Source organism: Cimex lectularius, unplaced genomic scaffold (assembly GCF_000648675.2).
Source record: "Cimex lectularius strain Harlan isolate CLEC.00 unplaced genomic scaffold, Clec_2.1 scaffold15, whole genome shotgun sequence".
Classification (NCBI taxonomy): domain Eukaryota; kingdom Metazoa; phylum Arthropoda; class Insecta; order Hemiptera; family Cimicidae; genus Cimex; species Cimex lectularius.
This window is the reverse complement of record NW_019392667.1, coordinates 3,206,065-3,230,970: the sequence shown is the minus strand read 5'-3', so window position 1 is coordinate 3,230,970 and position 24,906 is coordinate 3,206,065. Positions and strand designations below refer to the sequence as shown.

At 40.6% G+C, this 24,906-nt stretch overlaps 2 protein-coding genes and 1 pseudogene across 2 annotated transcripts; 2 read left to right on the top strand and 1 right to left on the bottom strand.

The window, feature by feature from the left end:
- Positions 1-4,850: 4,850 nt before the first annotated feature.
- Positions 4,851-5,513, top strand: LOC106673488. The gene has a single exon (XM_014405638.1). It carries the CDS (start codon positions 4,851-4,853, stop codon positions 5,511-5,513), a length of 663 nt encoding a protein of 220 aa, XP_014261124.1.
- A 2,517-nt stretch (positions 5,514-8,030) lies between these two features.
- On the bottom strand, positions 8,031-10,261 carry LOC106673482 (annotated as a pseudogene).
- Positions 10,262-15,308: 5,047 nt separating this feature from the next.
- On the top strand, positions 15,309-17,047 carry LOC106673892 (probable cytochrome P450 6d5). Its single transcript, NM_001316709.1, is given in 4 exon segments — positions 15,309-16,169; positions 16,240-16,461; positions 16,513-16,746; positions 16,806-17,047. Coding segments are annotated over 4 exon segments (1,494 nt in total). The 5' UTR covers positions 15,309-15,325; the 3' UTR covers positions 17,000-17,047.
- Positions 17,048-24,906: the final 7,859 nt, after the last annotated feature.

Below are 24,906 nucleotides of genomic sequence, written 5' to 3'. Positions count from 1 at the left end.
TTATGATGACAAAATGCCAAACCATGTCTTGTTCAGATTTGCTATATTTCCATCCTCTCTTGGAGGAGTTTGCTAAGGAAAAATTGAGAAAATTTTGATAGTTGACCAAATCGTTCGGATTCCTGTTGAATACAGTATGCCAAGCAATGTACTGGTGTATAATTTTAGAATATGCTGAAATATCACCACATAGTGAAAAAATAGAGGAATAGATAAGATTATATAAGACCGGCCTCTTTTCGACATGTGCACCTCTATTTTTTTATCTAAAGCTCCTCGTTAAACTTGAAGCTTTTTACCAGATCCTAAAGCATTTTCAAGGGCGCCGGGGAGTATCCTTCAAGCTATGGCTTTTCCTCTCCCAGGATTAGGGATCAAAGCCTACATAGGCCTTTGTACCAACAGAGTGTTCCGCTGTTTCTTCTTCTTCTTCTTCTTGGCAATATCTGCACAGGCTTATTTCTGCCACTCCGTGTCTATACATATGCCTCCGAGCCTGCAGGGTCCAGTTAGCAGTCTAACTATTATTCTAGCCCTAGCCCGTCCTAGATTTTGTAGTTGTGCTGTTAGTTTCTGCGATGGTCCTTTGGTAAATTTTTTCGCCTCTGTTCTGGAATATGAATTTTATAGGCTAAAAACTATACACGAAGAAAACCAAAGATAAATCGTCCCTCTTTAAAGCTTTTTGCCGATCAATTCTTTGCTACTCGTGCCAATACGGGGATTTAATATTTTTTTTATGAAAAAATGCTCGGCCTTCCAGACTTCACCCCAAACTATATGCTGTATCTTGAGACATCAGCAGACCTAATATTTGTAGTTATTTCGAACGTTCATTTTTCATTCGCCCGCGTATGTTTCCGGTATACAGAGAAAGGTTGTTCGATGTTTCTCATTTAATTGAAGGGGAATCTGGCGTAGCAAGAGCTCGGTCGATGGGTGACCCTCGGAAGATCTGACTCGTAGAAGAAGGGTCATCCTCACCCAATTACGAATAAACGATGCCAGATTGACAGAGTCACTTACTTTTTGGCCAAACCCCGCGCATATGTCCTGCATTGCATGCTCGATGTGACCGATCTAATTGAAGGAAGGAATTACTTGGCTCCATACAGAGAGCGCACCCGAGCATTCTCTAGCCGATGCGTTGAGAGATCGTTTTGGCAACCCGAGAAATTTCGAACATTTCGAGAAATTGCTACATGTGGTCGAGGCTCGCCCAAACGAAAGTGTTCACGAATTTGCAGAACGGTGTAGCGGATTCAGGGCCAAGATGGGTCGACCTGATTTAACGGGTGGAGAATCCTCTTGGTGGTCCAAAGAGGTTGAAAGAAAGGTTGTTCAGGCTTTATCCCGAGGTCTCAGCGGAGAAGTAGGAAAACAGGTCGCCATTGGACCTTGCGTTAAGGCATGCGTTGGAAATAGAGCAGGCCTTATCGGAAAGAAAAGAGAGCAATTCAGAGTCAGTAAAAATGGCAAACGAAAGAAGAGCGACCGCGAGGTGGGAAGAGTTCAGGATCGCCGAATGCCACGGGCCCCGGAAAAACGAGTTCCAACTTATTTTAGGTGTGCTAAGGGAGGACATTTCGCCAGAGAATGCCAAGAACCTAAGGTACAAAAAGAGAGGGCTAGTGTGAATCAAGATACCAATCGTTGTTGCTATCGCTGCGGAAAACCTGGACATTTTGCAACCCATTGCCCGATATCAAGTAAACTACTGGCTCAGGCTTCCCCAAAAGATCACGGTCCACTCGTAGCCCCGTCGGGTAGCCGAAATTAAGAAGTCAGGGGCAGAGTTACTTACTACCAACAATAGATGGCGGAGAAAGAGAAGGGCTAAGCGTGAAGGCAATAGTGGGTGGACAACCTCGTCAACTCCTCGTCGACACGGGAGCACAGGTTTCGTTGGTGAAAAATCGCGTAGCGGGATTTAGACTCGAACCGTCACGAGTCCAACCCAGAGGTGTTACCGGGCAATCACTTAAAATACAAGGAGATCAGGAATTGGATTGCAAGATAGGAGAAAGGCGTTTTCGACACCGTTTTACGATAGCTCCGCTTCAAACGGAGTTGGATGGATTGATGGGCTGGGATTTATTAAAAAAATTCAGTCTTAGCATGCATCCCAGTAGGAAGCAACTCAAATTTGAACCTGTTTCTCGGAAAGAGCTAAAATCGATACACGCAATAAACCAATTTTCAATCATCGAATTAGCCCGAAAAATAGTAGAATTACAAAAGAAATGGAATCCGTGGTGTTTCCCGAGGTCGGAATCAAAAGAAGTGACTTTTGAGTCACAAATAGTGAAACAGCAATCATGGGAGAAAAAGAGAAGACTCGAGGCTTCCCGCCAACCCAAGTATGGTTCACCGAAAGGAGAAAACGCGGGGTCCCCGATGGAAAATGGAATAGAGAATGACAAACGGAACTTAGAAGTACGCTCAATTCGTCGCCAGGTGATTCCCCCTTACAGCGAGGTCCACGTCGAATGTAAGATACAAGGATTATCCGATGGTGAGGAAATATTGATCTGCCGCATAACGAGTTACGTGTCTCGCCCGCATAATGAAAGGGAAAGTATGGGTACGTGTAATTAATTTATCGATGAAAGAGGCCACAGTTGATAACCGGCAATCCATGGGCTTCACTGAAGACTGGGCGCCAACAATTGATATGGAATTCAGAAAATATTATGATGCAACGCAGCGAAACCTTGTGGCCCCAGTGAGCACAGAAGAACGGACTAATGAGGCCCCTAAATGGGAAGAGAAGCTGCAACATCTCCCCGCAACAGATAGAGCCGTGATTCACGAGGTACTGGAAGAGTATTGGGAATTATTCGGCCCACCTGATCTCAAAGATTGCACACTAGAGGTGGAGCACAAAATAGAAATAGGGTTAGCAAAACCGTTAGCGAAACGCCTGAATCCGGTAACCTTTCATAAAAGGGCGATCCTTAAAGAACATATTGAGGACATCCTCGATAAGGGAGTAATTCGCCCGTCTACCAGTCCATGGTCCGCACCTGTCGTGTTGGTGCAAAAGAAAAATGAGTCCGGAGAGACTAAGTACAGGTTTTGCACTGATTTTCGCGGATTAAACGCGATCACTAGAGTTGATGTATATCCGTTGCCCTTAATTCAAGAGACTCTTGAACAATTAGGGCAAAGCAAATTCTTTTCAACTATCGATTTGACATGCGGGTATCGTAGATAAGAGTAGCAAAAGAAGATCAGGAAAAAACGGCCTTTACCACCGCCCAAGGCCATTATGAGTATCAACGACTCGCCGGAGCTCCTGCCACCTTCCAGAGATTGATGGACCAATTGTTGGGAACGCTTAAGGTATATTTGGACGATGTAATTATATATAGCCAGACTATCCGTGAGCATGCAAGCCGCCTTCGCCACGTATTCCAGAAATTGAGAGAGTCAAATATGAAGGTGAACGGAGAGAAATGCGCGTTTGCCAAAAGGGAAGTCACATATCTGGGACACATAGTTGGAGACGAAGGAGTGCTCACGGACCCCATGAAAATAAAGGCAGTAAATGAATATCCGCGGCCCAGGGACAGGAAAGGCGTAAGAGCATTCCTCGGGCTGGCAGGCTATTATCGGCGATTCATACCAAATTTCGCGGAGATAGCTAAACCTCTGTCAGTGCTTGTAAAGGGGACGGAACTTTTCAACGGAACGAGCAGGCAGACGATGCTTTTAAGCAATTAAAGGAAGAACTGAGTTCGAGTTTGGTGTTAGCTTACCCGGATTTCCGCGATCCCTTTATCTTATCTACCGATGCATTAAAGGTGGCCCTGGGGGGCCGTACTATCCCAAAAGAGGGACGGGGTCGAGGGACCGATTTGTTATGCCAGTCGGCAGTTGAGAGGAGCGGAGTGTAATTACAGAGCAACTGAACTTGAATTACTCGCAGTTATTTGGGCCACGCGACAGTTCCGTTGTAACCCTCTGGGAAGAAAATTTAAGCTTGTCACTGATCATGCGGCGTTGAAATGGATGTTGAGCTTACGGGATCCATCTTCACGATTAACAAGATGGGCCCTAAGACTTCAAGAATTCGAATACGAAGTAGAACATAAGCCAGGGAGGAAACATACCAACGCAGATGCATTAAGTAGAGCAGTCGGGCAAGTCATCAAAATAAAGAAACCATTATCAGTAAAAAGGATCCGGGAGGAACAGGAAAAGGACCAATGGTGTCGAAAATTAGCCGACAATGTGGGAGAAAGTATTATCGATGCAAAGGGGCATTTATACCGATGCGCCGACTTAGATGACACAACGACATGGAGGCTGGCAATCCCGGAATCTTTGAGGAAAATGTGCTCGAGCAGCGGCAGGGCACCCGGGCAAAGATAGAACAACAATGCTCGTAAGAGGCTCATATTACTGGCCTACTTTGAGAAAGCACACGGAGGAATTTGTGAAAGGCTGTGGGCCCTGTCAAAAAAGGAAATCTCCGATAGCATTGAAAGTTCCGCTCCTTCCCCTCAGAGCCGTTTGAGCAGTTTCGACGGAAATTCTAGGACCTCTACCTAGGAGTAAGGGCGGGTTCCGGTACCTGTTAACTGTTATGGACAATTTTACGCGATATGCAGAAGGGATACCCTTAAGAGAGCAGACAGCAGAAGAAACCGCACAGGCGTTTGTAGAAGCTATCGTGGTTCGTCATGGAGTTCCGAAAGTTTGCTAACGGATCAAGGTCACTATTTTGTTTCGGATGTCCTGAAGAACGTTTGCCGTGTATTGAGTACAAATAAATTGCAAACTACGCCATATCATCCCGAAGGAAACGGTATGATAGAGAGTCTTCATAGAACCCTACGGATTCCATGGCCCACTTCGTTCGACGAGACGGGAGAGAGTGGGATAGATGGGTGCCGTATGCTTTAATCGCATATCGAGCTCTGCCACACTCATCCACTGGATATTCTCCAAACTATTTCTTATATGGGAGAGAGGTGACACCTCCTTCAGAGAGCCTGGTAAGACCTACAACCGACGAGGAAATAGAACCCCCCGTTGACAGGTTACAAATGCGACTAAGAGAGACCTATAAAGAGGCTCGGGAACGCATGGAGAGGACCTGGACGCAATGTACGGCACAGTGCAACAAACGAAGGAAACTACGGACGCTGGCAACCGGAGAAATGGTGTACTTACATGCACCGGCAGTCAAACCGGGCCACTGTAAGAAATTCCACTGCCCCTGGTGTGGTCCTCATGTAGTGATTGAGAGATTGTCAGGAGTTACTTACAGGCTTAAATTAGTCAGTGGACAAACGGCTGTGGTACACGTGAACCGACTGAAACCGGCGATTGTTGAAAGTACCGAAGAGGAACAGTCAGCAGAACAAAGAAGTCCAGCTGGTAACAAGGATCCGGAGCAGAAGAGGAAGACTCGGACGAAGAATATTTGGCAACCAGAATGGGAGCGGCAGTGTCCAGCGATGAGGAGCCTCTTGAAAAACAGCCGTCCTTGCCAATCAGGGTAAGACCACAAAGCCTCCCGTCAACCGCATCCCGTCGCAGAATTCATCGAAGAAGAAGACGACGCGAGTCGACGGAAAGCGACACTCCACCGTCTCTATCCCCAGATATAGAGGCTTTCTTTTCAGCCGGTCAAAGGGAAGAATCATGTCGAAATATTGATCAATCCTAGGAGACTGGTGTCGATGAACACGGCGAATATGGCGAAGAATTTCACCGATGCGCTGAGGGATTTGTTGCCTGTCGGAAAGGTGAAGAGAGGGCTCTTGAACATAGGAGGCAAGGTCATAAGAGTGATTTTCGGTAATCCTGACGCCGACGATCTTGAAAACCTACAGGCAGATCTCTTCAAACTAGACCGCATTCAGGGCACTTTAGTACATTTGTCCAAGGAACAAATCACGTTGACGCGGACGGCGGGACGACAAGCAGAGATCAACACACGCGAAATAGCGCGACTGACCGGCATACTGCGAGAGGACTTGGAGACGACTCATCTTCGTTTAGATCGAATTGAGACGGAAGTTTCTGCCTTATCATTTTTTCTCAATGCTACACTCTCCTTGTCGAGCAATTTACGAAAGCTAGAGATCTCAGCCCTTAAGGCTGCGTTAGAATTAAAGGACCTGTACCGAGGATAGAGGCCGTTTCACAGGGGATAATAAGTCAGTCACTATTGTCTCCACGGGAATTGAGTGAACTACTCAAGACCGTGGACTCTGCTCTACTCTGGAGTTGAGTTTGTTGACAGGAACCAGCCCAGAGGACAGGAACCGATACTATCAGATGACGGAAGAGCACGGCGTGTCCACCGAGGGAGCTCTACATGTTGTCTTGGATCTTCCCTTGCAGGCGCCAGACCAGAGGTTCGAGTTGTATTCCGTGAGTTGATGCCAGTGCAGGACGAGATTTTGAAGAAGAATTTGGGATGCAGAGCGCAGCGCATGGATCTATAGTCCGCCGGAACCAACGGTGCTCACGATGCAGTGCAGAAACAAGGGAGTGACCGAAATAACCCTGCAGGGTGCAGGGGAACTAAAAGTGGTTTCGGAATGTGCGATGCGAACCCGAGACCATTACTTCCTACCGATGTCGGAAGGAAACACGGAAATGGCGTTAAAGCGGAGAATTACTGTCCTTCCTTTTAGCCGAATACTAGAGCGGAACAAAGTATTTCCCCGGTACGACGTAGAATCAGCCCTCAACGAATTAGAAAAAGATGGGAGGGACGATTCCAGCCGATGGAGTACTAGACGCTTTAGCAAAATCATTGGACCAGCTGGCAGAAGCACGATTGTTGAAGCGAACCGCCACTTGGGTCGGAGCGAGTGTCGCCATAGCCTCTCTACTCGTAATTGGAGCTGCAGCAGGAATTCGCTACTGGACCAGCCGTAACCACAAAAAGGACGAAGGCCCAGAAGAAGGTATACTTCTACGGGAGCCGGCAGAATCCCGGACCACAACGGAACGGAGTTAAGTACTAGAGACAGGAACTCTAATTAGTTAATGAACTGTAGAATTTCGGGGAATTTGTGTTAGAAGTAGTGATTAGATATGGTAAGGGTTGCGCTGTAAGGCAACACTTGTTAGTGGCGGGGTGATGTAAGCCGGTCCCCGTCTTAGCGATAAGTTTTAGTTGTTAAAATAAGAACAAAATAGGGTAAACGATGAAAGGGGACAAAGGTTGCAACTCTGAAAGGGCGACCACCCAGACGGGAACGACGTGACGTCCCCCTCAAATCTGCCAAACGTAGCTTGGAAATGGTTACCCAGGTAGACAGATAGATAAGAACGTCGAAGTGTGTGGCAGACCCAGGCTGGACCCACGTCTTATTTCCCACGAACATGGAGAACATAAAATAGCAATAGCTGGACAACCGATCAAATAAATAACTATCGTCTAGTTATTTAATGCTGAAGGGTTGTCACACGGTCAAAAATCCGTAGCCACGGGGGATATGGTAAATTGGGGTCGCGTCAACCCTGTGCTCGACACCCGTCTTCGCCGGCCCACCCGCGGCGTGGAAACTCCCCCGACTTTTCAGTTTCCTTTCCTCCCATACTCCGGGAGAGACCCGGTATAAAAGGGATGACTGGGAAATCAAAAGTCAGTCAAAATCAAAGACTCACTCCAAGCAGTCAAAACCAGAGACTCGCCCCCTAGGCAGTCAAGGCCAAGGACCGGGAGAGTAGCAGCCACACTCCGTCGGGATTCAACAAGAGGACTCAGCCAGGCAGAGCCAGCGAGGATCAGCAGTTGCGACCAATCGAGCCAAGTCAACGGTCGAGAGAAAACATGCTATGGACACTTATCGTGGCGAGCATCGTTTGGAGTAAGTCCCTTTGTTGATAGACTCATCCCAGATTTACAGTTGGGGCTAACTTGTAGATTAATTAACGTTCTGTGGTTTGGGTACCGTTAAGAGGAGGAATTGTGTACAATAAATGTTACTGAATATGCGCTCTGGTTTATTGAATTCTGGAACCTTACCTTCCCCTACACAAGAATAAGTAGCGACGCGCTTACGTCGACTAATCTCTTTTCGCTTAAAGAAAAGCAAGCGAATATCGAGAGATAATTCGGCCTCCGCGCCGTCGTCCGCTTACACCTGAAAACAGTTTTTGAATTTTAGAGACGTTTAGTCAAATTTACTCTGTGCCAAAATCACCTATGCAAATCCTAGGACCCTTTCCAAAAGGCATGTAAATCTCAGGGGGTTTTCCATCGGCAAACCTCTCCGGTTTGAACTTCCTCGGTTCCTCGAAATACCGAGGGTCGTAATGTAACGATCTGACTGGTATGATCACCTCCATGCCGAGAGGTACTTCGAAATCCTCCGATTTCTACGGCCTGCCTGGTGCAGACCCTTTTTAAAATACCCAGTATCGGATACATTCTCATCGTTTCTAGAAATAAATTTTGTCTTCAAAAATTGATAAAATTTCAAATGTATTCTGGAACAGTTTGAAAAACGACTGTAACACCTTGTATGACGTGATTTAAATACGGATATTTTGACCGCCTCAAGGCCTTCTTTCTCCTTGGCGGCTCGTGTGACCTCTTGCCACACATGTTCGTCCTGTATTTCTTTATTTTTTGACATTCATAATAAGCAAATGCGGCTGTATCTCCTCTCTTTCGAGATTTTTATAGATACACATTTTAAGCAAGTTATTAGCTGAAATGATTTGTGAACAAGTTTCACCTTGAAGCTTAAACATTTTAGAATTCTAAAGCTTTGAATAAATCTGTAAAAGCAACATTTTTTTTAAAGCTTAATTACATTTTCATTTATTTCTTTTCGCATTTACTTAGTCAACCCTAAGATTCTGTTTCATATGGTGAATGAAACAAAACAAAAAGTTGACTTTTCTAGACTGACAAATTTGAAAATATTGGTGGGCTTATTCATCGCTCCTGAATAGTACATAAAATTTAAAAAATAGAAATAATACAGTAATAATAAGTTATAATTAGGTGTAAATTTAAATTAATTTCTTTTCTCAACCCCACCTTATGAATTTTTGAGATGGGGAGTTAATGTCCGAGTGGATCGAGGTCACGATAGCTCAAGTGGTAGAGCAGCGGCGTATCTAGCCGAAGGTCGTGGGTTCGAATCCCGCTCGTTAACTTTTTTTCATCTCAACTAAAACTCTTAATTAATTGTAATGATTTAATTGGTCAAGCGGACCACGAAATTAGTGAATGTAAATTTAAATAACAACACATTAAAACATGCAAGGAATTCATTTTTGTACGACGCAGACTTTTATATTCTACCAATCCAGAATAAATAAAGTGAAAAGCGCAAAAGCTTCGAAACAATTGAGTAAAACAAGCAATGCGTTTTCTTACCTTCGAATTGTTTAATTTCGCCCTTTTTGCACTTGATCAGGTAGTCAAACAAATCTTCTGCGGCAATGTTTTGCTCTAACCTTTTTGTAATCACTTTATCGACTAGTTCTGCAAATATAGGATGAATATCTTTGTCCAGAGTGGTCAGGCGAAGGATTTTGTGGATCTCGGGGTGGACGTTGTACAAAATGAATTTGTACACGTTGGCCATTCCCGGTTCGGAAAAAAGTTTAACCGCACTTCTGAAGAAAGTCTGGTCCTTGACGTCCACGCCGATGAAAGTCGTCGTGATTATGTTCATCGAGATCTCCGCCGTTTGATTTTCAATCTCGAAATCTTCTTTCGACTCGGCGAGCCGGTCGAATTTCGGAAATAGATCCGTGCAGAGTTTTTCGACAGAGCCGGGGAGAATTTTAAGCCGTCTCGGCGTGAAAAAATGCGACATCGCGGCCCGCTTCGTCTTCCATTCTGCACCGTTCAAAAAGAACAGAGACCTAAGCACGGCGTCGGTGTCGTTGTTGACGTCGAGGAAAGGCGGGTGGTCCGTGAAATGATCAAAATCCTTCACCGTTATTTTCTTAATCAAGTCCTCATCTTTGACCATGAGAAGTGGCTTCCAGAGGAAGTAATAACCGCCGAATTTGACATCGCCCAATTTCTTGTAACACTCGTCTGCAACGTCGACCTCGTTCCCTCTGAGGGCGACCACATTCCGGTAGTGACCAAAAATCGAAGTAGCTCCCCATTCTTTTACGCCCTTGCGACGCCAATAAGAAAAACGCGATTTCAACCAAAGCCAGACCGTTCCGACTAAAATACAAACTAATGCGAGACCCGCAGACAACATTGTTCTAAAACAAATATTCAAGATTATCTCGACATTTACTTCTTACGTAATGAGTTCGTCATGGCTCCCGTTTTATCCCCTCTTTCATTAAATGTAAGCTGTTAATGTTTGCAGATATTTTCTTAGAGGGAGTGAGTACGAGTTGAACGGCGTTTATCACTATTAAAAATACACATTTCCCCTTTATAGCTAATTAAGCTTTCTAAATTAATACACGAAAACTTGATATCTGAATTTTCATATTGTTCGTTTAAACTTATTATTTATATTTCATCATCAATACGGATGTATTTAATTTATTTTCACTATACTTAAGCGCCGATTAGAATAAAACTGAACTGTGCAGAAAACGCTGGGGGTAGGCAATAGCCATAGCAGCTACCGGCCATCATCTTAAAATTAATTTTTATTTGGCTCTTACTCTCGAATTAATATAAATTAATTAAAAGCTTGATGGGAATGAGATAAAATTGCATATAGTTGAAGAGGGTTAGACTCAGAGGAATGATAGGACTATTAACCGGACACTGGCATCTGAGAAAACATCTACCCAACTTGGGGATATACAGCAATGATCCCATCTGCAGATTATTCAATGAGGAGTAGGAAACAGCCACCCATAGTCATCTTCGAATACAAAGCAACGGCTCTATGGAGATTATAATTTACTGACAAAGGTCGTCGTACCTATCAGCCTTCTATAAGTGACAGACTAAAACGTAAATATGTCGTAACCGACCACTATATGACCCAAAGGTTCACGGGGCATGGTGATTTTGAGACGTATTTGTGTGAATTCGGCACATGGAACACGGCGGAGTGCCCTCTGTGCTCTAATGGTTCTGAAGAGACACCGGACCACACTTTTACGGAGTGCCCGGCTCATTCAGTTTCAAGAAGATGGTTAAGGGACCGTGCTCCATAGAGTGTGACGTCCGAGCCATATCCAGTGCGATAATGTCAAAGAAAGGATTTCCGGCCACTAAACGCTTTGTGTATCAGGTGATAACAAAAGGATGGCCAAAACTACCCAACATAATAGTGTCAGTGTAACTGTTCGTGTGTAAGTGTAAGTGTTAATCTAAATGTCAGTGCAGTCAAAACCAATGAAGAATATATTAGCGATATATTAGATTTAATTGTATATATAAACAAATTGTAAATATATATGTACTTTATTGTATATATAGTAGTGGTATGTACGAGGGTGCCCACTCTCTTTCTCTCCTGGGCGGGGTTCAGTGTACGCAGGGGCACCCCGTCATTAACACGTAAGATAATTGTAAGGTACAACCCTGACGTCGTATCCCGACCAGGCACCTCCCCTTGGTCCATCCTGGGCATGGCTGCAGCCGTGGCTAACGCCTAGTGTCATGAGGGTTGGGCCTTCAGGGGTATATGGTTGCACGACCATCCTGTGTAAGTCCGGAAACGGACTTAGACCTTTGAAGGCTCAATGGAGGTTTTACCTAGCATACAGAAAAAACCTAGGGAATGAAATTGTAACAGCGACAGTCCATGGCTGTATACTTCTGAGAAGAAGGATTGAGTATTGCACTGAACTAAGGACGAAGAAAGTACAACCAGAAGGCTGCAGTGCCTGGGGAGCACAAATCACGCTTACTTGTAACCTCATCACCATCACCACCATCACTACCAGGCCTTCTTTTGGCACTTCCAGTGACTCGGAATCGGGCTAAAGCCCGGGGGCCCACGCTCTGACAAAAGCCAACTGCCTCTGCGATATCCACTTCCACGAGACCTCAATTCATTTTTACAATAATATTGCCAACTTCTGGAAAAACAGACCAGCAAGGATGCGAATTTTAAAATGACCAAAAACGGCCAAACTACTAGTAGTTTTTAATTAGTTTTTATGTGAGGACACTAGATATTAGTAATATAAAATTTACCTTATTTAGATTTATTTTGATTCTCTATTGGAAGAGTTTGCTAATGAAAAGCTGGACAATTTTGATGGTTTACCAAATCGCTCGGATTCCAGTTGAATACAGTATACTAAAAGATTGATGTTTTCCCCTAGAGTAGCTAGTAAATAAAAAATTTAGCACTATTGAGTATTTAAACATTTACTATAGTAAAAAGCAGCAAAAAAGGTTAAAGTGGATTTTTTTAAAATAAAAGAACAAATATTTTAATTTTTTTATTGCAACATGCTATTGGGCCTGTTATAAGGATTTTCTTTAAAAACTTTAAAATGAAATGTTAGAGATAATATTATTATTAATAGAAATTTATTTATTTTTACGAGGGTTCGCAACAGCAGAGGGTATAACCCTCGGGGTGCTGGTGTTTTTGAAAAAAAGGCCATTTGTGAGTATATCGGGCCGCTGGATTCGAACCCGGGACCTTTACATTACAGAGGCCGTGTCAACGCCTAAACCTTTGCAGCCACCGACGCCCCTCAATGAAAATGTATTAATTGATATATTACCCAAATTTAATGTTTTAGTAGGAAAACCTATACCTACCTACATCCCTAACCTTCCCTATGAAATTAAAAAATACTTATAGAAAGTTTTAAATTAACTGTATCTCCAAATATATGGTCGTATGAATATGTAAATCTCTTAAAAGTCGAGCATATAAATGTACTGGTTTATAATTTTAGAAGTGTCATCACATAGGGAAAAAATAGAGGATTGGATTATATAGGACCGGACTATTTTCGACCTGTGCACCGCGACCAGTATTGGTATATTGTGCATCTCCATTTTTTTAAATCTAGAGTTCCTCGTTAAGTTTGAGGCTTTTTACCAGAGCCCAAAGCTTTTTCAAGGGCTATCGTGTGTATCCTTCAGCCTAGATAGGCCTCCGCACGAACAGAGCGTAGGGTCAATAGGGAACGTCTTCCGCTATTTCTTTTTCTTCATGGCAATATGTGCATAGGGTTAGTTTTGGCGGCCCAAGTTTGTCCATATGCCTCCGGAGACAGCGGTATCCTGCCAGGTGTCGTACCATCATTACACTCCTAACACCTCACCAGATCCCAAGGTCTTGTGAAGTTCTCTGCTGTGTATTCTTCAGGTCTTGGATTTTCTTCTACCAGGAGTATGAATCTCAGCCTACATAGGCCTTTGCACCATCAGAGGTCATGTTCCGATGTTTCTACTTCCTGGCAATATCTGCACAGGCTTGTTTCTGCCGTGACTATACACATGCCTCCGGACTGTGTATTGCCTAGTCAGCAGTCCAACTACTATTCTAGACCTAGCACGTCCTAGATTTAATAGTTTTGGCGTTAGTTTCTGCGATCTTCCTTTAATAACGCGAACATATTTATACACTAATGTATACGCGTTTTTGGCAGTTTGGTAAGCGAAAAATAGCTTCAGAGCCGAAGGTGTCCTCATCGAACATTACTTGGCCAATTTATCGGCCTCTTCGTTGCCCCTCTTCCCTAATGCCCTGGCACCTAAACAAGGTTAATTTTATTATTATCTCCAATACCTGACAGGGCTGCAATGCAGACCCAAACGAGAAAATGGCAAAAAGAGGGAAAATTCGAACGGTTGTAGGTTGAGATGGAGAGTAGGTGCCCGAGAGGGCGTCACGATAGCTCAAGTGGTAGAGCAGCGGCGTATTTAGCCGAAGGTCGTAGGTTCGAATCCCGCTCGTGACATTGACTTTTTTATCTCAACCAAGACCTTACATAAAAAGAATAATTATTTATATTGCTTAATCCGAAAAACAATGGAATGGCGAAACTGGTCGTTTACTAATATTACAGGGTAGTGCCATATAAAATATAATAAAAACTCTCCCTTTATGAACCATTTTTAAACGAAGGGCCCATAAAATCGATAAAAGTAACAATAATTACCTTCGAAGTTCCAAATTTTAATAAATTGCCCGTGGTCGGGGGTCTCCCTCAAGAACTGTGAAAACGTGGGCGTGGTAGATTTTATTCTAAATTGTTATTTTAGTTCTAAAAATTGGGTAACATCGAATAGGTTGTTTCGAAGGAAGTAAGGAACTATCATTAAATTTTCAATTATTAAGAATAAACGTACACTTGTTTTTTTTCCTGTTCCCATGCTTTGCCTACCCTCAGAGGCATATTACATGCAGTAATAAAACAATGGGTTTGATCAAACAAACAGTAATATTCTACGCTGCATTGTGTATTATGTTTTATTGGATTGACTATAACTATAATTTTGTTTCTTTTTTGCGATTTATGAGCTCTTGAACATTTCACCGAATTTTTTTGTTTTTTCGTGGACTTGAAAGCCGCATTTGATAGAGCAGATCGTAGTGGACTTTTGTTCAAAATTAGTAACTACTTCTCTTCCAATATTTTGAAAATCATAAAATCCCTTTTCTCACAGACAGCATCAGAGGTCCGAGGGGGTGAAGATTTATTCAATTTTTTTTAGGTTAATTGTGGTGTTAGGCAGGGTTGTCTACTCAGTCCAGTTCTGTTCGCTCTCTTTCTTGATGATTTCCCCTCGACTCTCGAATATGGAGTCCGAATAGGCAACGTGAGCATAAAAATAGCATATTAACAACGACCTAAGGCAGACGGATTGTGATCCATGCCTGTACTTTGCTAATAATCATTGTTATATTCTTAGAAATAAAAAGCATAAATTTGTTTTTTAAAATCACAGAATGGGGCTAGAAAGGATATGATGTCCCTCCCAGACGAACCTTTCCAAGTTCAATACTGAATTAAGTACTAAGCATGTGTATTCAATTTTTACGTTTTCCTTATGGCAATTTTTAAAATTATTAAGCAATTTTCTAGCATTTTTTAATTTAATGTTTACATTACCTACCTTCTTTTCGGTTTTCGTAGTTGGTTCCTGTCAATCGATTAATTTGTAGGATTTCTTAATTTGTAGGTAATCTTAAAATTGCAATCAGATAGTTTCCTATTAATTTGTAAATAAGCGGATTATTTGATTGTTTTAATGTTGGCTAAACGCAATTGATTGCTTTATATCGGATTAATATAAATTAATTGACGGTTGGTTAGGAATGAGATAAAATTGTATACACGCATTTTTAGAATGGTGGGGACTGCGGAGAAATCCTTTATATGAACACGTCCCGAGGACACAGAGCCAGTTGTGAGAGTTCTTCTAGAGATGTTGATTAGCGTGGCGTTGTTCGTTGTTTTAATCTCGATCGGTTGGTTCTGGTATAAATGGAAATTTTCTTATTGGAGTCGACAGGGCGTGAAAGAATGGCCGGCGAAATCGATTTTCGGAAACTTCGGCGATGTGATCTCGATGAAAGCGAACGAAGCGGACGTCGCAGACGAATGCTACAAGCAATTGGGCGATGTCAAATTCGGCGGTTATTACTTCCTCTGGAAGCCACTTCTCATGATCAAAGACCCAGAGTTAGTCAAAAACATAACGATTAAAGATTTCGAACATTTCTCCGACCACTCGCCCTTCCTCGATAGTACAAAGGGCACAGACATAGTGGTGCATTCGATTTTTTTCATGAAGTCGGAGGAATGGAAGAAGCGGAGATCCGTGTTGACACATCTTTTCACTCCTAAACGTCTTAAAACCATCCATACCATGACGGGGCCAATTATGGACAGCTTTTTTCCCAAGTTTGACCAATGCGCGAAGGATGATCTGGACATCGACATGGACCCGACGCTGACCGAATTGACGATGAACGTGATCACGAAAACTTTCATCGGGATCGACGTGAAAGACCAGTCTGCTTTCCTTAAAGCGTCACACATGCTCTCGTATCCGGACACGCCGAGCTTAATCAAGTCCTTCCTTTACACCCTTCACCCGTTGATTCACAAGGTTCTCGGGCTCACCACTCTCAACAAGGGGATATACGCGCTATTTTCTGAGCTCGTCGAAAGGGTTGTCAGACTGAGAAAAGAGCAGAACATTGTTTCCAACGATTTATTTGATTTTTTAATCAAATGTCAAAACGGAGAGATCAAAAATTATGAAGGTATAAAGATAATCAAGTCTTTTAATGTTAATTAAATGTGTTTGTATATTGCATTTTTATATTAAACTAGATATTTCTATGGGCGAAATGATTGGCCACACATTTGTCTTCTTTTTCGCTGGACACGACACGACGACACTGACGGGAGCCATGACGGTTTTCGAACTTTCAAGGAACCCAGAAGTGCAGAAGAAGCTCAGGAGCGAAATAAAAAGGGCTGTTGAAGAACGGAACGAAGGCCTCAGCTACGAAACCCTTAACGCTATACCTTATTTATCCTATGTTATTCAAGGTAATTTAGTTTTTAGGTACAATTTTCTTCAACACTGATAAAATATTGCAGAAACGACCAGGATGTACCCCGTTCTGGGAGTCATAAAGAGGGTCTGCACCAAGCCGTACAATATCGGCGATTTTTCTGTACCCGTTGGGATGGACATCATTTTTCCGGTCCGGTCTCTACACTATGACCCGCGGTACTTCGAAGATCCTCATTCCTTCAAGCCGGAGAGGTTCGCCGAAGGAAAGACGCCCGAGGTGTTCATGCCGTTCGGGAAAGGACCTAGGATTTGCATCGGTACGCCATTTGATCAATGTAATTATTTGCTTTATCGAAAATATTTTTTTCTTCCTTAGGCATGAGGTTTGCCGAGAGCGAACTGAAACTTTTGATCTCCCGGCTGGTACTCGATTACGATATTCTGCCTAGCCGAAAAAACCAGCTGCCATTCAAATTCGACCGGACTCTAGCTGTCACCATAAGGCCCGTTGGTGGAATTTGGGTGAAACTCAAAGCAAGAGCTGATAATTATAAAAGCATGCACGCCTAAATTTACCAAAAGCGACAATTAATATTTTTAAATAAAAAAATTTAATTATATCCTATTCTTTTCAAAATTTCCTATTTTTAATAGCTCGCACTTTTTTTTTTCAAGATGGAATTATTTAAAAGATTTATTGTTGAGGTCAGGAACATTCCATTCTTCAGCAATCGATTTGTAATGAAATAATTCCAAAATGTATGAGCCCAAGCAGCAAAGATAGGCAGCACAGTGATGATCGGAAATGTAAATTTTTCAGAAGGTCATAACTGTTTTCTATCCAGAATTTAGTGGTAAAGTTTTTTTAGATGAAGAGATGGTACAATTTATTACATAATTATTCAAGTAAATAGAACACAGCGGATCTTGGAGTTTATGTACACTGGAAGCCTTTGTAATTTGAATGTTTGACCTAGCCCAAAAGTGTGTCAGCAGCTGTGATGCCAGATCTATCTTATCATTCATTGTTATGTAAACGATCTGTTTCTTTTCCTTGATCGAATTACATTGTGGGTGGAGCAGTTTTTACTTTCCAGAAGACCTAATCTAAGATTTTTGTCGAGGTTAATGAAATGATGAACCTGCAGTTTGGTTATTTCCAACCAACCTGATATGCCCATGTCTGTTTTGGCTTTCATATGTATTTCACTGGTGGGTGCGTGAGTTTATGAAAATCCACTTCTTAATGACATTGCCTTAACATGACTGACAAACCAAACCAGCAAGGGTGACGAAGAATGACCAAAAACGATCAAACTATTAGTGCTTTTCAACTAGTCTGTTATATATTTTCATTAAATAACCCACCAGTATTATGTGACCGACAGAGCAAAAGACCATTTTATTAAAATCGGGCAATGTAACCAATTCAAAGTAAAACTGGAATTAATAGACTTTGATGGCATACATGATCGTTAGAATTAGAATTAGAATTACGTTGGATCAGGGGGAGTCACCCACCTTGGTGACCTGAGCGACTCCGAGGTTGGGCTCTGGTCGGGCACCATCAACTTCTTTCCATTTCAGCGCCCTTACGTCCCCTAAAACTAGTCATTCTCACACTCATAAAATAAATACATACATACTCCTATATACAAACCCAATCACACATGCATTCCTTTGCCTACAGTCCGGGTCATAGGGTACTCAGAGCAGCGGTGGAGCCTTGAAATGATATGCTGCACTGCCGCCCAGTAAACGCCTGTTCTAACATAATAGAATTCATTTAGGTTAAATAAAAACTTAACCTAAACTATAACATATGAAATAAATACCACAGTATATACAACCCGTTATCCCAATATCTCTCCAAAACCTAAAAAGTTTTTCTTTAAACTCACTGTCACTCGGGACCAAGCTGCGACACCGTGAGTCTGTCATCCTGGCATGCTGGGCACTTAGGTTCACACCAACCAACAATCACACAACAATTCTTCCCAGACATGAAAAATTCAAAAAATCCTCAAAAATTAAGACAAAATGTCCAAAATGCAATATAGGTAATTATAGTTTGAAATACAGACACATGCACAAGAGAATTTTAAAAAATGCTTTCTTATAAATTGGCTATGATAGCTGGGTTTTTTAATCCCCCCAATAGAAAAATAATGGCATGTAATTAATAAAAATTGAGTTATAACAACCAACTCGAGGTAAGTGTCGCTAGGCAGAAACTTCACTAAACCACTTTATTTAATGTATAATTTTCTTTTTCTTTAACTTTTACATAAAAGAATAAAAATAGTTATTACATGGAATCAAAAAAATAGATGTGCAAACCACCTACTACTTCATGAGACAGTGCTGAGGATGCCAGAGAAAACAAACACAGCAAGGAAATATACATCTAAAAAGGAATAGCAATCATCAGTCAACCAAAATCTGGATATATTGCCGAAAAACATTCATGGCCTGAAGGATAAAAGAAACAAACAGAATTTTTTTAACTACCTCAAGAACTTGGACATTATTCTCCTCTTTGAGGCCTTAGGCTAAGCTTCAAGAGGAATATTCATCCACCTTTCGAGATTTCCAGCTATTATGGATCCCAGGAACAAAAGAAGCGAAATTTGGAAGTGCGTCGGGAGGCTGTCTACATGGCATGTAAGAAGTGTGGCAGTAAGGTATATCTGTATGTACATCTATCCAGTATACTTAACCTATAATAAATGAAACACGCCTTTCAACAAACTGTTTAATTTAGTATCAGATAGTCACGATTTGAACATTGCTATGATTGCTGATCTTAATGCTTGAATCGCTACCTGACAGGAAATCCCAGAAAAATAGTTCACTAGTAATGATAAATTGATTAATTCGAGTAGAAACTCCAAAGATGTAACGGTAAATGTAAATGGAAAAAAGATATTAATTTTGGTTATGTAATATTAACTGGCAGAATTGATGGCGATATTGATGGTGAATTTACTTATATAGGGGTCGCAGGTATTTCGGTGATAGATTTAGTTTGTATTAATTTAGATTAACTACCCCATGTGAGTTCAAAGTAGATATTCAAATTAATTCTGTTCATATGCTGACCATCGCTTCTTCCAAATTGCTGGATATACCACCCCCAGACAAATTTGTTTTTCCCTTCTCCCAAGAATGAATTGGCATAAACAAAATGTTTAAACTTATAAACAGAAATTAGAGAAAATCTTGTACTTGTTATAATACTGATGATGTAAATAGTCACATCAATTTTATAACAAAAGCGGTCATCTATGCATCAAATTATAAAAACTATAGACCTACTTATCATACAAAAAGAGTGGTTTGATAAAGAATATAGTATAGCCAGAGAAAAATTTAAGTTTATGTACTAGACTCCCTCAGACAGTTTTATACCATGAGGAATGTCTGTCTTGTTTTGTAATTGCCGAATTGTAAACTTTGTATACATATTAAAAAATAAAGACATATAGTAGTAGTAGTAACGAATAATTTGTAAATAAAATTTTTTGCCTTGTTTTGCCAAAGACTTTTGGTACGGTCTAATTAACATTTGGGAATTTCCAGAGTCTGTAATAGTATTGAAAAATGATATTAAAAAAAAAGATACCCTACTAAAAGACATAATTTTGAGTTTTTTAAACAAAAAACCTATAGATAATTATAGTTAACATCTGGTTACAAAGCACATGACATGCATAACCTCAAAATCTGTGTGACTCAAACACTAAATGACAGCGGTTTTTACTATGCGCATAAAAGTATTTTTGGAAGGCACCTGGGAATAAGAAGAATTCAGACAATAGGCCTGTGGAACCTGAAAAACCTATCCAGTACTTCATAAAATCATACCGTTATTTCAAGGTTAGACTAGGCTGTGATATTCTCCAATGCTATCCAAGCTGGCATCCCACAGGGGGACATTCTTCTCTCCTTTACATGATATATACTCCTGAAATTCCTATTCTCTCAGAAACAATTCTCTCCACTTTTACTGATGATACAGGAACGCTTGCCCCGCGTAAATATCCAGTCCTATAGAAACCTTCAAAACCATATGCAGTGCCAGTTTGATCCAAAAGGAGGACAATTAAAATAAATGCAGTGAAGAGCCAATAAATTAACTTCACACTCGTAGGTATTACACTACCACACATTTACTTTGACAGGATTTCACTACCCCTTGATGGACACTTGCATCGACAATTTGGTGAGTTTAATCATGAGAAAGGCTCTCAAACCTCTGCTACCCAAAAAAAGAATCGGGAACTCAGCAAGGACGGAACAGACAGAAAGTGAAAAAGCCTTCCATTGTACAATCAACATAACCTTATATCAACTTCTGACAAGGTGCAGAATTGCTTGGTTAAGTTTCACAAGACATCACATCAATTGGTCTGAGCAAGATTGGGCTAAAATCTTGTTTTTGGATGAGTCAAGATTTTGTTTCAAGTCCTCCGACAGCCAAGTAAGAGTTTGAGAAGAACAGGAGAGCGATATATCCCAGCAATGTTTTCACCCCGGAGTAGCTTAGGAAGTAGTGTGTTTTGGTTGGGCAGGCATTTCTATGGAAGGTCGTGCAAACTTGATCATGGTTTCCGCAACAACTTTGCAATACATTCAAAATGAGTTACTAGAAGAAGTTGCTTATATGTCACTAATTGGCGATGGTTTTATTTTTACGCAAGACTGCAAGGTCCCAAACAGCTAGGATCGTTGGTGACTACTTGGAACAGGCTTCAATTCAATGTTTGGTATGACAAGCATGAACTGACTTAAACTCTATCGAACACCTTTGAGACGAGTTGTCAAAGAGGTTAAAAAGTCGCCCAGTGATGGGAGAAAATTTGCATAACTTAAGAATGGTGCTGTTGTAGTAGTAAGACAATATTCCGCAGCATTCAAAAACTAATGAAATCGATGCCATGTTGAAACAAGCGGTGATCAACAAAAAAGGAGGAAATACTTTGTACTGTATTGAATATTTTCTTCATTGTTTCCACAGCTATTGTAAAATATAAATATTAGATACAGCTAAATAAAATTGTTTTAATTTATTTTTTTATTTAGTTATCTTATATTTTTCTTTAAAAATCTCTAGTGAACAACAAAAAATTAAAAATATAACGATTGTAAGTATTTACTAAAAACGAGGGTGGTCACTTTTTTCCTCTCAGTGTATCATACATTAGCCTTCTTCAGACATTCAAACCTGAATTATCCAGCATGTTATAATATTATTTCTTGCTGATTTTGTTTCAAATTGTTATTTTAGTTTTTTTTAAATTGTGTAATCCCAAATTGCTTCTTAAACTATCTCTTAAACAGCTTGTTGATTAGTAAGAACAATTAATTTTATGTTATTCGTTTTCTTCTATTCCCATGTTGTTGTTTTTTTCATTATCTCATTGTTCAAAGACTGCATGTGATTATTTTGCAAAATATTTGACCCATTAAATACACCCACTTTCCCATTGAATTACCGCCATCTCAATTGTGGGGAAAAGTTTCCTTCATTCAAAAATTATGGGTCTGATCAACCAATCAGCAGTATCGTGTACTTTTAATTCAATTGTCTTTAACTTTTTTTTAAATCATTTTTATTGATGCATACTCTGTATTAATATTACAAACAATTAATACACAATAAATTGACAAAGTCCAATGTACCTACTGACTTAAGAAGTTAATTTAAAACCCAACCTTTCTTTTTTACTTCACCGTAAGGAAGACCTCCTTAGTAAGGGCACCCTTGTTAAAATTTCTTCGCCTAACTTAATGGGATTTTTTTTTAAGTACACTGACGCTTTAGTATAACTTTCTTCCACTTTAACCTAAAAGATCTATTGTGGAATCGACCCTTTTTTTTATTTTGAAATAGCAGAAGTGCTACACTTGCACGTTTTAATGCGTTGCACCCTCTTCAGAGAGGTACTTTCAAGAGTAGATAAAGTCAATAAGCCACCTAGATCAATGCGGGTTCAACATTTCCGGGGTTCCTCTTCACTACAAAATTAACCTAATCATTAGTATCGCCTTTCCTAAGAGACTGTACCGTTTCCAGGTTAATGATCTGCAATCACATAGGGCATGTTCCAATGATTTTCATGACAAAGTCAGCAGGGTTCTTTCTCAACCCCCAATTTTACCTATTGAATGATTAATTCAATTAATGTTCACTGAGAGAGAGGTACATTTTGGTTATACTGGTTGATATTTGAGGTATTTGATTGTTTTGTACATGGTGAATTCATCCAGTGTTTGGTCATTTCTTTCTCTATCTATTTATTCAGTTTCGCTTTGCATCCGATTTGCAGTTCTGGCCAATGTGTGGCCGGTTTTCATGCCTATAATTTTCATCATATCCTGCCTATTGAGAGAGGAGTTCCTTTGCCTTCTTTTTGAGGGATTTACAAATCTCTTGCTTGTCTCGCACCTGGTGCTATTGTCCAATGCTTGACGTTTTCTCTTTCAAGACACCTCTCCAGAAGATCATTCTCCAACCTCCAGGTTTCCAAAGTGGCTTCTGACACATGGAGAGGTTATACTAAGAAGGGGATTGTGAAAGTCAGAAGAAAAGCGTTAGATAAAACCTAAATTCTTCAATGATTTATTTCTAATAGTGATGATATGGTTTCTGAAGGAACGGTTTGTTCTAAAAGGTATACAAAGTTCAGAAATGTTATTCCACTTCTGCAATAAGCCTTAAATTTTAAGCATTTGAATTTTTGCAGTGGGAAAAAGTGTCAATGTCATGTTGCAGTTCCTGTCAATCAGCCAGGCAGTCCACTGATAAATGTTATTTGAGAGAGAAGGAAGAGGGGGCAATATGTCTAGTGACGGTTAAAAAATATGAGAAATAAAATTGGCCGTGAGTGGGATCCCTGGGAGACACCTGAACCAACAGGATGGGAAAGAGAAAGTACATGATAACCACCCTGAAGTTCCTCTCAATAAGTACGGATCCTAACCACGAAAGAAGCAGATCCCACTGCCATATAATTTGAGGTTAGAAAGGAGAACGTTAATATTCATTGTTCCAAAATCCTTTGACATATCTATATAGATGGGTGGACTCTATAATATTCTCCTTTTCTAGATAGATTTCATAATAAGTTGTCTACACTAAAAATTTTTTTATAGTATTGTATTTTTTTTTTTTTTACAAAATTGTACTTTTTCTTTGTAATGGCTGTTCATGCTGTAGGTAAAATTATTATTATTATTATATATTTGCACAGAATTCTGACGCAGCTCAGCTTGGAAAATTGATGGTGTGTGACTAAGAGGTTTTGTTAGGTTAAAATTTGTGCCTTTGACACCTGCTCTAACTATTCCATTACAATGTTTAACATTTTTGATTGTGACTAACATTCTAGATCAAAATATGAAAAAAAAGCAAATTCAGCTGTTACTGACAAGCTTTCTACCTATTTTTAAGGTGCCTGTCCACTTGAGAGTAAATCGCATGAGAACTCTCAATAGCAACTCTCATACGTATGTCCATTTGAGAGTCACATTTTGCCGTCTTTCCTCTCGACGGTTTCTCAAAATTAAATCTTTTTCTGACTGCTTACAACTTCAACTGCGTTAGTAAAACTTAATAATTGGTGTTCAACTGATAATATTCTTTTAAATTCTGACAAATGTTCAAAAGCAAATAAAACGTCAGGATTTATTACACGTCATACTAAACATTGCCATGATCCACACTTAAAATTTTATACACGTCCACTGTAAGACCAAGATTACTGTTTGCCACTTTGGGCTCCCTTTCAATTCAGCCATATCAGTCGCCTAGAAGCGGTTCAAAAAAGATTTTAAGCATGAACAATTGGAGAATACAGAGATGTGTTTTTACGTAAGGTTTTGGTTGAAATGAAAAAGTTAATGTCATGAGAGGGATTCGAACTCACAACCTTCGCCTCAATATGCCGCTGCTCTAACCACTACAGCTATCATGACTATTAATTAATACATTAATACTTTTTTTTTAGTTTACGAAAAATTACAGGCCTTGAGATTCACCCGACCTGGGTGTAGACTGTACAGATTCAGACATCAGTCTTTTCCATCTAGCTGCTGGGATTGGTTATACCCTGTCAATACCTTGTTCATTTCAGCACCTAATGCAATCAATTTCTAAATCCAATCGCACTCTCACTCATTCTTAAATACATTATTTCCTATTTATATATCATTAACTCAGCTAGGATATTGGAAAACTCTACTTTCCTCCAGCACCCTTTACACCTCTTATATAATTAACCTAATTGAGGTCGATAGAGTACTCATTATTCCATCATAAGCCGTCTTAACATTCACACGAATAAATACATTCACTCTCAACCAAGCTAACAAAACTACTCTGTTTTCTCCAAGAATCGAATTATTGGACAGGATTTTCATATCAGGTGGCATTCCTTCACGTTCACTGTGTGGAGCCAAAGAGTTGCATCCTT

Excerpts from the sequence above, each read along its gene's own strand:
- LOC106673488 (XM_014405638.1), top strand. The coding sequence starts at position 4,851 with ATGGCCCACTTCGTTCGACGAGACGGGAGAGAGTGGGATAGATGGGTG.